At 39.4% G+C, this 12,242-nt stretch overlaps 2 protein-coding genes across 11 annotated transcripts in view; one reads left to right on the forward strand and one right to left on the reverse strand.

Annotated features, from left to right (window-relative positions):
• AGL (amylo-alpha-1,6-glucosidase and 4-alpha-glucanotransferase) overlaps positions 1 to 5,816 on the reverse strand; it is a 77,345-nt gene extending 71,529 nt beyond the window's left edge. The window contains 3 exon segments of the mRNA XM_028489087.2: positions 5,426 to 5,504; positions 5,506 to 5,575; positions 5,800 to 5,816. Coding sequence (XP_028344888.1) covers positions 5,426 to 5,504; positions 5,506 to 5,575; positions 5,800 to 5,801 — 151 coding nt within the window. The 5' untranslated portion in view covers positions 5,802 to 5,816.
• A 644-nt stretch (positions 5,817 to 6,460) lies between these two features.
• Positions 6,461 to 12,242, forward strand: part of FRRS1 (ferric chelate reductase 1) — a 108,452-nt gene continuing 102,670 nt past the window's right edge. For 7 of the 10 annotated variants that reach the window (XM_028489092.2, XM_055084437.1, XM_055084439.1 and 4 more), the window contains exons 1-2: positions 6,461 to 6,568; positions 10,308 to 11,193. The gene's annotated coding sequence lies outside the window, so the exon portion shown is untranslated. Of the gene's footprint in view, positions 6,569 to 9,219; positions 9,348 to 9,768; positions 9,887 to 10,307; positions 11,194 to 12,242 lie in introns of those variants that run through there. The other 3 variants (XM_055084431.1, XM_055084433.1, XM_055084432.1) reach the window with 3 other exon arrangements.

The raw sequence follows: 12,242 nt of genomic DNA on the forward strand, positions 1-12,242 counted from the left end.
GCGGAGCACAGGCTCCGGACGCGCAGGCTCAGCGGCCATGGCTCACGGGCCCAGCCACTCCACGGCATGTGGGATCCTCCTGGACCGGGTCACGAACCCGTGTCCCCTGCATCGGCAGGTGGACTCTCAACCACTGCGCCACCAGGGAAGCCCCAAATATTGTTTTTATAATTACACAAGGATTCAGAGAACTTGTAGAACAAAGGTTGAAACTCATCCAAAACCTCTAAAACAGTATTTGGATCAGTGGTCTACCTTCAGAAAAAAAATGACAACTAGTCTCCAAATATGAATATTTATTTATATAATATACGAGTATGATAATTTAATAGATCATGTAATTTGTAAAACACAAAAATAAGATGTAAATAAAATAAACAATATTTTAAATAATTAATTTTATTTATTAATTAATGGAACACATCTTTTGGCTCTCACTAAAAATTATATTGGTAATATCTGTCATGAAAGTAATGTGATTAAATAAATTTCATTAATTTAAAAAGTCTTGGTTTAATATTGTCTGATAAAGTAATTTAAAGATTCCAAGTCCTATTTATTTTGATACTTGATTTAATGGCCTCAGATTTGAAAAAAAATACGACACAAGATACTCAAATCCCAATGGATAAAGTTCTCGGTAGCTATGTTTACTAGTCCATGACCTTAACTTTTCAATTCCATTCATCAATTATGTAAATATTTTGTTGAAATGTGCTAGTAAATATAAATATTTTCCTTGACATACATCAATTGCTTTTACAAGCTAAAGAGAAGATGTCCCATTTTATATATTAAAGAGATGATCTGAAAACCAACTGAAATTCTTTATTTGGTAGATTTCAAACAGATTAGAAAACTTTGTTATCAACTTTTAAAAGTGAGCAGATATTCATTTATATGGGTAAAATCATATGATGAAAGTGTTACTAAAAGTACATATTCAAAATGCTCTCCCTGTAGCAAGGGAGACCCTCTTTCTGTAAATAAAGTTTTATTGGAACAGTCACACCATTTATTTATGTATTGTCTATGGCTGCCTTCATAGTACAATGGCAGAGCTGAGTAGCTGCAACAGAAAGCATATGGCCTGCAAAGCTGAAAATACTTGCTATCTGAACCTTTACAGGAAAAAAATGTGCTAAACTCTGCTCTACAGCATCAATTTCCATCAAAAGCAGTTACTTTCACACTCATGTTTACCTCAGAGTTAGACTGTGTTTATTTTTTCTGATAATATTTTCTAAGTATACTATAGAAAAAGCTGTGTGTCATTTCTGAAAAGGACAAAACTCAAACAGCAAATTTCAAACACTTTCTAACTCATCTTTAAGTTTGACAACCTCTTGAGGTAAAAGAGGCATGTACGGTTACACTACCTCTCATTGCAAAGTATTGTAAAGGGCTTCCCTGGTGGCGCAGTGGTTGCGCGTCCGCCTGCCGATGCAGGGGAACCGGGTTCGCGCCCCGGTCCGGGAGGATCCCATATGCCGCGGAGCGGCTGGGCCCGTGAGCCATGGCCGCTGAGCCTGCGCGTTCGGAGCCTGTGCTCCGCAACGGGAGAGGCCACAACAGAGGGAGGCCCGCATACCACAAAAAAAAAAAAAAAAAAAAGTATTGTAAAGATGCTACCTACTATTTAAGATAATATAGCTTGTATATCTACTTAACCTGGTTTAGGTAAAAGTGTAATTCATGGCAACATAATGCAAGCAAACCAGTGGCAGTATGACTGTCAACCTCTTCTAGACCTATAACCTCCACTCTTTCCTCAGAATATATCTTTTTTGTTATTAACGCACCTGACGTACAAACTGAGAGCATCAATATCAATTCATATATTAACAAAATTTAATTACTTTAATTAAAAAAAAATTTTCTTTTTGGTAGTGTTGCGCAGCTTGTGGGCTGTTAGTTCCCCGACCAGGGATCGAACCCAGGCCCTTGGCAGTGAGAACACAGAGTCCAAACCACTGGACCACCAGAGAATTCCCCTTAGTTGACTTTAAAAATCAAAAATAGATAGGTAGATACGTAGACAGAAAGAAAGAAAGAAAGAAAGAGAGAAAAGAAAGAGAAATAAATCCTATTCTTTCTATATCCCAATAGACAGGTCAGTGCATACCCCCAAGGGTGTGTGTATATATATATATATATACATACATATATATATACATACATATATATGTATATATATATATACATATATATATAGCCACTCTGTAGACCTCTAATCTATATCCCTGAAATTAAAATTTTTATATACAGTAAATGAAACATCAGAATACCTAGAGTGTGTCAGCTTCCATAATTAATTGCTCGGTTTGCTAAAATTAGCTTAGCACAGCAGCATATGGTGTGGTTATCTTATTCCTCATACACCAGGAATACTTTACTCAGATTAGCTATTTCCCTCTTGCAGGCAATTAAACTGGCAAGACAAGTGATTAAACTATTACTGTAAACTATTACTGTAAAAGTTTTTCTACCTCATTCCTTCCACTCAATCTATATAAACGTGACTCCTAATCAAGGAATCTTTATAAATATTCTCTCTTAAAAAAAATAGAAATTGTAATTTGACCAACCTATATAAAAAATGGAAGAATTCCAGGTTTAGGGAATAATGATTTTATTCATTATTTGCCCCTAAATGAGATAGGAAATACAGGGACAGGTTATCATTTGGCTAGAAAAGATAATTATGTGGTCTTGCACTTGTTAAATTAGAAGAGTCTATAGAGATATTAGCCTTGAAAATGCACAGGAATCATTTCTTAGGGAAAAGTGAAAAGGAAGGCAAAATGAAGAAGGGCTTGGTGAAAGAACCAAAAATTGCCAGAGCTTTTCTTTATACCTAATTGGTCACCAAGTCTTATGAATTTTAAAATGTCTCATACTCTGTCCCTTTTTTTTCAACCCTGATGTAGTTAAACCAGACATGTTTTTAAAATAGGCTTCTCCATGATTTCTTGTCTCTAAAGTCCCTTCTCTTCATCTTTCACAGTACAATTATCTTCTAAAATAATACAATGACATCATTACTGCACGAAAAAAATTCGACATGTTCCCATTTATATAATTTGGATGAATTTACTGGCTTTAATCAGAGTTACAGAGTCACCATATTCTTATTTTATAAACCCTTCAGAGTTCCCTCTTCAGATAGCTTGGCTAGTTTTAACTGGCACTTTAGTAATCAACCAGCAAGGATTTATTAGCTGTTGCACACTGCACCAGGTTTGTAATACTTTCTATCTTCACAGACCTTAAACTCCAGTTGGACACTATAAGTTTTTAGACACTGCTACATTCTTAAGCACTTAACTGTTCTATGCCCATTGAGTAAACAGAAATCAAGGAAAGGAGATAATAACAAATTAAGGAAAAGCTTCATGGAATAGGTGGAATTTTAGCTGAAGGCTGAGAGGGAGGCAACACATAAAATGATAGTAAAGGGATTTAATAGATATAGAGGAATCTGACAGGAGTGGAGGTATAAGAACAGGCATGAGAAAAGCCACTGGGGAGGGAATTAACAAGGGAACAGGAAAGATATAGGACACTAATAATGAGGAACAATGAGATAAAATCTTGGCTAAGGAAGGCAGATCACAGACATTATAGAATGTCCTGGAAGCCAGGCAGAGGTGTTTAAATTTGACCTTATAAACACCAATTAATAAAAAGAGAAGAGATGGCATAAGAAGATTATTTCAGCATCCATATTCAGGCATATGGAAGAGACAGGCAGGCAAGAGGAGACATCTGGAAAGAAATTATAGGGCTTAAAAAAAGACTTCAGTTAAAGAGAAAAAATCATCAAAGAATAGTACAAAGTTTCTAGCCTTGGAAACTATGAAAATGGGAAACTAAACAGGGAAGCTGAGAAGTAAAGAACACTTGAGAATTGGGAGGAGATGGTTTTGGACATGTTAAATTTAAGCAAATCTGACTGGAGCTATCCTAAGCCTCTTCCATAGCATTATACTAAGATGAAGCCAAGAATCGATGGTGAGAATAGACAGGTATAGCGATCTAGCAATGCCTTATATCTATCTAGGGCTTTAAAGCCATTTATTATTCATTTTGAGCCTCAAAACTCAGGAAAGTAGAAAAGCAGAAATTAATACCTTCATATCACAAATAATGTTTAGAATTATTGTGACTTGCCCAAAGTCAAACAATTTGTTAGCAGCAGAACCAGGAAAATTCTAGTTCCCTACTCTTGCCATTACACTCGCTTGCTTCCAAGAAGCAAGCAAAGCTCAAGGCCTTTCTTCCAAAAGGAGTCATCAGTATGGAGGCAACAGTTGAGGCCATGAGAATGTATACTTCTTTGAGGGCAGGAGAACAGAAAAAGAAAGGATTCCTTGCAGATATACACAATTAAAATGTGGAAGAAACAAAAATGTGGAAGAAGAGAGCTCAGCAAAAGACACCATCAAGTTGACAGGAATACTTAAGAGTGTAGGAAAAAAAATTAAAACCAGAAAACTGCAGAGTCAGGAAAGCCAAAAATGGACTAAGTCCTCAGTGATCTTAAATGCTGAAGTTGGAAGAAGATAAAGATTTGGCATGGAGGAAACACATTTGATGGACGAAATTTTTTAAAAAAATTTAGCTCTTGAGAAATTCAGGGAAAAAAATTTCTTCAAAATGTTTACTACTATCAACATTCATTTGGTACAATAATAAAGGGGATTGTATTTTATTTTTCATACATTAAACTTCTATTTACTTCACAAGTTATATTAACATAAGTAAGTGTGAAATGTTTTTTTCAATGCTGAAAAATATAAAGTCTAAGAAAATAAAGCATCTATTTGATGTCTTATAGAAATATAATTTGATCTTTTAAATCACAGTTCAAATATATTTCAACACAACCTGATCAGTTATTTCACTTTTTCAGCAAAAAAATATTTTCAGCTTTTTTACCTTCTCCATAGTTGAGAGGCTTTTGACAAACATAAATAATAGTTTACTTTTTGCTGTGATCTATTTTACTAATTCAAATGTCTGATAAAGGAAAAGAGCGAGAGCTATAAAAGAGCAAAACTACAGATATACCCAAAGTAAAATTACTTATGAAGCAATTTCCCAAGTTTTAATAGTAAATGCTAATGGAAATAATACGGTCAATCTTCCGATTATAAATGCAACTTCTGTCTTAAGTGGAAGTTAGAATGCAAAGTAAAGTGAACAATTTTATCTTCATTCTAACATGACAGATATAAATAAAACATTTTCAACTAAAATCCACTTTTATTAGTGATATTTTTTAGAACACAGCAACGTCTTTGCACAAGTCAGGTTTAGAAAGGTCCTTGGAAATGATGTCTAAAAGTTAAAAGAAATTTTAACATGACTATCAATTAAAAATGTAAAAGACACAGAGCTAATCAAATGACTTACTACTGACCTTGTTCAAGTCTGAAGAGGGTCTTTTCCAGCTTTTCCATTTCGTTCAGAAGTAAAATCCTGATCTGTTTACTGTGTCCCATTTTGGCTTCTAGAGGATTTGAAATCTTTCAGAAGAATGAAAAGAACTCCGAAATCGAATGAGGTACCCCTACGAAACAAAAAAGGAATCAAGATAAAGAAAATAACTGTATCTTAGATTCTCTAAGGCTGACAGCCACACTTACATGTTCAAAATGTGTTTTAACCCTAGCAGAGCAAAGAGGAAGAACGAATCTTATAAATAATATCAGGAAAAGCAAATTGATAGTTGTTTCCTCCCTTCGAGCACAAGACCGAAGCAAAAATTAGTTTTAAAAAATGAAGTATTTTTACATAATCAATACGTTTTGGAAAGCCTGGAGCTGGGTTGGTGGGGGGGATGGGGTAAAATTCCCAGTCCCAAGCCAACCGGCTTCGAAGACTTCATATGGCACTTCTGCTTACAAGAGATTAGCCTGCTTAAGGATAACAGGTGGGAGATCTCCCCATTCCCAAATTCGGGTCGGAAGCCACCAATGGGGAGATGAGAACAGAGGGAAGCAGTTGTTGTCCCTAGAATAGCTGCCGTGGACACAGAACGTACAGACAGAGCTATAGATAGAAGGAACGCATTTCCCCGGGACGCCGGCGGCATTCCTAGCACTTACACCGAGCAAGTTATACGTGCGGCTTCTGGGACACTGCAGGACCCGCGACTCTGGTGTTAAAACAGTCGGGGGAGGAGACGCAAAGGAAAGTTAAAGGGAAAAGGCAGGCTGCCCAGGCGCAGAAAGAAGCCGCCGACGAGGAGGGCCGGGCGCCGTGAAGGGCAAAGGGAGGGGCGGCGGCAGCCGAGGCAGGGTCGAGGCCGCTGTGTGAGTGGCAGAAAGCATTTCCGTGACTACGCCTCGCGCCGGTCCCCGAGGAGACCCTCGATGCCCACGGGGCCTCGACAGCACACAGCCGGGGTGGGAGCTGACAAGTCCCCTTACCCACTTCCGGGAATCTCCTCACCTGCTCGCCCCAACCGCTAGTCTCGCGAGAGTCCGGTCGCGGGCTTCCCGGGTGTAGGAGGTGGCTGAGGATCAGGCGGCGGGCTGCCTTTTTTCTCGCCCGGAGGAAGGTGAGACGGCTGGGGCGTGCCTCTCTTTTCACAGTCTTCGAGCTCATGGTTGAACATTAAAATACTGCGGTAGGGGGCTGCGAGCTAGGTTGACCTGCACCACAGGGTCGTTTTGCGGACCCGCTGAATGGCGGGAGGCAAGCCTCCTGGCTTCCTGTGCCATTTCTACCATATTATGTTTTGTGTCTTCCTTTTGACTTTGTTACGAGGCCTAAGTTTTCTTGGCCTAAATTCCCTGAGCCTTGATTTCCCCGTGTCTAAGATGAGGGGCCTGGCTACAGTCTCAGACATTACATCCTTCGCGTGTCCACATTTCTAGTCCTATCACAGAGTGGGCCCGTCTTCCTGAATACAGACAAGGAAGGACTAGGTGGGTGAAGTATGGCCGGTCTGCGAACGACCAAGGGGCAAATACACGTGTGTTTACAATGTCTGGTTGCACCTAATGTACACCGCGAAGGCTTGAAGATCGTCTGAGACTAAGAATCTATGTTGGCTATAGCTGCACATATTTTAGGCCATTCAAGACATGGTGCAGATGCCTAAGGAGATTTTATGCCTGAGGGAAAAGGAAAGCCCATCTTTCAGGGCCTTTGGAGGGCACCTAGGGATCATGAGAAAATGGACAAAAGGTCGAGTGTCGAGAAGAATCATGCTTTCTTTATTGTGGAATTACTGTAGGTCCAAGAAGAATAATGGGTTAAAAACTAAAAGATACTGAAATGTTTGCTTGTTTCAGTAGTTTTCTGAGAATGGCTAGTTGCAAATGGTCCAAAACTGAGTCTGGAAACCCACAGCTCGTTTATTCATTCAACTGACATTTATTGAGCACCTACAATTTGCCAGGCACATAGGTGTTGGGAATGCGGCAATGAAACAAAGTCATTGCCCTCATGGAACTCCTACATGTGATTGGTAGCAGAAAGATAAATTAAATAAGTAAATTACATACAATAATTAAAGGTCATAAGACATAAAGCTAAGAAGGGGAAAGTATGGAAGAATCAGGAGAGGGTGGTTTGCAGTTTTAAGTACAGTAATGAGTAAAAGACTTGCTGGTAAATTGACATTTGATCCAAAACAGAGAAAGAAGGTAGAGGATATCCAGGGCAGAGGGTTATACACAGAGGTACAGGAAGTGCAAGGGCTGGGAGGTAGGAGCATACTTGGTGACCTTCAAAGAGGTCACTGTAGCTGAGTGGAGAGAGGTAAAAAGTTAGGACAGATAGATGGGGAGGGGTGGGTGGCCTAAAAGGCTTTGTAGGCCATTGCAAGGACTTGTGCTTTTGCTCTGGGAAAAAGAACCATTGGAGGATTTTGAACAGAGCAGTGACATAATCCGACTGACCTTTTAAAAGGGTCACTCGGCAACTTTATAGGGAATACCTAAATAAACCGAAGGGTGTGGTTAGGAAGGAAGCAAGGAGACCTGTTAGGAAGCTATTTCAATTATCCAGGCAAGAGATAGTGGTGTGTGTGTGTGTGTGTGTGTGTGTGTGTGTAGCAGTGAAGGTGGAGAGAAGTTGTTGAACTATGAATCTATTTTAATGGTGAAACCTACACCACCTGCTGGTGAAGAGAAAGGAGTCAAGGATGATTCAAAGTTTTTTAGCCTGAGCAACCAGGACATTATTTCTGTCCAACAGAAATATAATATGCCACATAGGTAATTAAAATTCTTCTAGTAGCCACATCAAAAAAAAAGTAAAAAGAAACAGGTGAAATTAATTTTAATAATATATTGTATTTAACTCTATCTTAAACATGATTTCAACATGCAGTCAGTATAAAAGGTTATTAATGAGGTATTTTAGATTCTGTTTTTGTACTGTCTTCTAAATCTAGTGTATATTTTACACTTCCAGCATATCTCAATTCTGATAGCGACATTTCAAGTGCTTGATAGCTTCATGTGGCATGTGGACAGTGCAGAAGAAGCTGTCATTTAGTGAGAGAGGAAGCAAAGGGGAGGAGCAGGATTGGAGGGTGAAATTCAGGAGTTTTGTTGTAGACTGTCAATAAGCAAGTGAAGATGACTGTCCACTTGCTTGAGATGACCATCAAACATCCAAGTGGAAATACTGAGTTACCATTTGTAGCCCTGGTCTCCAAAGTAGTGTTTTTCAAATTGTGAGTCGTAACCCATTAAGGGTTGTAAAATTGATTTATTTGTTGCAACCAACAACTTTAAAAATGAAATAAGAAAGCTCTGAATGCACTGCAGCTAATAAAAGTATTGTTTCACAAAACTTCCGTTTCTATTACTTATGTTTTGATATGCTGGGTCATGTATTCCTCCTGGGGGTCAGGGTTAAAAACAAGTTTGAGAGCCACTGCTGTAGAATGTATGCTGTGTAAAGTCGTAATAATTCATGATTATGAAATGGTGCCTGGGTTTGAAACCCAGCTCTGCCTCTAACTAGCTGTGAAGCTTTGGAAGATACTCAACTTGTTTGTGCTTTGGTTTTTCCAACTGTGAGGTAGGGATAAAAATAGTACCTACTAATAATTAAACAAGGACCTAAGAACTGTGCCTAATACATACTAAGTACTGTGTAAGTACAAATATCAGCGCTGACCATGTTGTGAAACACAGTCCACATTTATGTTTGTCTTCAGTCTCTCCTTTCCATACCCCCTTTGGATTTCAGGTTTTCCTATTACTGTCTCATCGCACAGCCCACCTGGTGATCACTCTTCACCAGGGCTCCAAAATTAGCCTTGCCTGCTGTCCTTCCTCCAGCAAAACACTCACTTCAGTGCCCAGCATTTCAGCCAGGTATAAGAAGTAAAACAGATTGATGAAGTGAATTGCTTTAGTAGAGAATTCTTCTTAAACAAACGCTTAAATTTAAAAAGAAGATTTGTTAATCCAAATGGCCTTAATTTGGGAGATTTCATGTTGTGAAAGAAAGTGAAGAATGTTAAGTAATGAAAACATTATGATTTAATGTGATGTGTCTCTAAGATTAAATTTATAAGCAACATATTATCCTTCTTAAAAAGAAAAGACACTGGCATGCTATTTGCAAAGTTCTTGGAATGCCAGTGAATTTGCAGTCTAGGGCAATAGTGGTGCCATTTGCCGCCTTCATTTTGGTGAACATTTGTCATGTGCCTGTCCTGTGCGTGACAGCGAGCTATATATACACAATAATCTCATGCTGGAGTTGTTAGGAGAAGACTCTCCTTGAGGAACAACTGATGGATGATCTCAGCTATTTGGCAGAGACTCTAGTGTTTTCTAAAACATTGATATTAATGCAGCTGGGGAGTGGGAGAAGGGCTGTGGTCAGAAGGGGCTTTCTTCAGGTTTGTGTATGTATGTGTATGTTTTCTGAAAGGAAAGGAGTTATTTGGGGGTATTATTTATGGTTAGGTCCCAATTCTGTGATCTTCTGGGTCTGAAGTAGAGGGGCTGCCTTATTTGGTTTTTATATTCAACAATATTTTCTGTGTATTTTGTTATGTAGCAATAGTATACTGATATTATTAATAGTTTTATCTTATAAAATTTGGAACTGTGTTTCCAAAATCCCTTCTAAGGTGAATAATTTATTCTGCGTGTTTTGAAATATCCAGATATAGCCAGTGAGGAGAAGAAGGGAAGATAGGAAAGGAAATAGAATTGAAGTCAGAGAGGTGTGGAAAAACAGTGATTTTTCAAAAAGGAGATAGTACAACATCTCCTTTGGAGATAAACAAACCTCTGATTAGTTTCAATCTCTCTGAATTACAGTTGATTCATCCATAAAATGGAGAGAACAACACCTCACTTGTGGGGTCAATGTGGAGAGGAGATGAAATAATGAAAGCATTTAAAGTGTCATTTGGGGACTTCCCTGGTGGCACAGTGGTTAAGAATCCGCCTTCCAATGCCGGGGACACAAGTTTGAGCTCTGGTTCAGGAAGATCCCACATGCCATAGAGCAACTAAGCCCGTATGCCACAACTACCGAGCCCGTGTGCCGCAACTACTGAAGCCCGCGTGCCTAGAGCCCATACTCCACAACAAGTGAAGCCACCACAATGAGAAGCCCGCTCACCACAACGAAGAGTAGTCTCAGCTCGCCGCAACTAGAGAAAGCCCACACGCAGCAACGAAGACCCAATGCAGCCAGAAATAAATAAATAAAATAAAATAAAGTGTCATTTAGCAAAAATTAGGCTTTTAATAAGGATAGCCTTAAAAAAGAAGGGGTGATTGGGACTTCCCTGGTGGTCCAGTGGATGAGACTCCGTGCTCCCAATGCAGGGGGACTGAGTTTGATCCCTGGTGGGGGAACTAGATCCCACATGCATGCCAAAACTAAGAGTCCGCATGCTGCAACTAAAGATCCCTCATGCCGCAACAAAGACCCGGCACAGCTTAAATAAATAAAATAAATAAATAAATATTTTTTAAAAAAGAAAGAAGGGATGATGACTAGTTGTCTTTGCTGGGTCAAAGATGGCCGTCAGACAAAGTAGATGAAGAGGATTCCAGGGCATGGCAGAGACAAAAGACATCACCGAAAGGTCTCTTACTCCATGAAGTATAAAGGCGAATTCAAAGAGCAAAGTCAGAGCCCAAGTTTTCAGCCTAAATTGTACAAAACTGAGGAAGGGTGGAGACTAAGAATGAAGTAAGTGTTAGCTGGTATATAGTAAATATTTGTTTGAAAATTTATTGAGATGTACATATATAGAGGTAAATATAGTTGTATTTCTATTGAAATAAAAGATCTTGGGCTCTTAGAGCTAACGTAAGAAAAGTCATTAAAGAATTCCTAAGCATTGATATAACAAATTAGCCCAAAGCAGTGTGTGGAATGCTTGGAAACCATGATAGGAGGAACTTCAAGAGGGCATTTTTAGTGGTGATCTTTTCTTTATTCTTAGATCTTTAAAAAGTTCTTTGGGGCTTCCCTGGTGGCGCAGTGCTTGCGCGTCCGCCTGCCGATGCAGGGGAACCGGGTTCGTGCCCCGGTCTGGGAGGATCCCACATGCCGCGGAGCGGCTGAGCCCGTGAGTCATGGCTGCTGAGCCTGCGCGTCCGGAGCCTGTGCTCCGCAACGGGAGAGGCCGCAGCAGAGGGAGGCCCGCATACCACAAAAAAAAAAAAAAAAAAAGTTCTTTGGTCTCCAATTTAATGCTAAATCATTTTCCCTTGCAAGTAAATTTAACTTTGTTAAAATAGTGGCTGCAGAGTTTCCATATAGGAGGCTTTAGAGTAGGCAGTCTGGTTGAGGAGAAAGGACAAGGAAGAGGACCTTGAAGCTAATTTTCTATGTTTGTTAGGGTGACTACAGCTGCATATGACAGAAAAAAACAAAACAACAGTGGCTTAAACTAGAGATGAGTTTATTTTTCTCTCACATAAATGTCCATAGGTGAGGTGAGCAATTCAAAGCAGGCGTGGCAGCTCTATAACATCATCGGGAAGCCAGACTCTCTCTAGTTCACAGCTTCCTTCCTCTTATTATGTGGAACTCATCATAGTACAATAAGGCTGCCAGAGCGCCAGCTATCATATCCACATTCAGGGGAAAAAAATGGAGGAAGAGGAAAAGAAGGGTGATTTTCCTACCTTTAAGAATTCCTGGAAATACCACACATTTCCCCTTGCATCTCACTAGCCAATACTTAGTCACAAGGTACATGCAAATGCAACCTTAATCTAGTCAGCAGTGAG

The sequence above is a fragment of the Physeter macrocephalus genome, chromosome 4 (assembly GCF_002837175.3).
Source record: "Physeter macrocephalus isolate SW-GA chromosome 4, ASM283717v5, whole genome shotgun sequence".
Classification (NCBI taxonomy): domain Eukaryota; kingdom Metazoa; phylum Chordata; class Mammalia; order Artiodactyla; family Physeteridae; genus Physeter; species Physeter macrocephalus.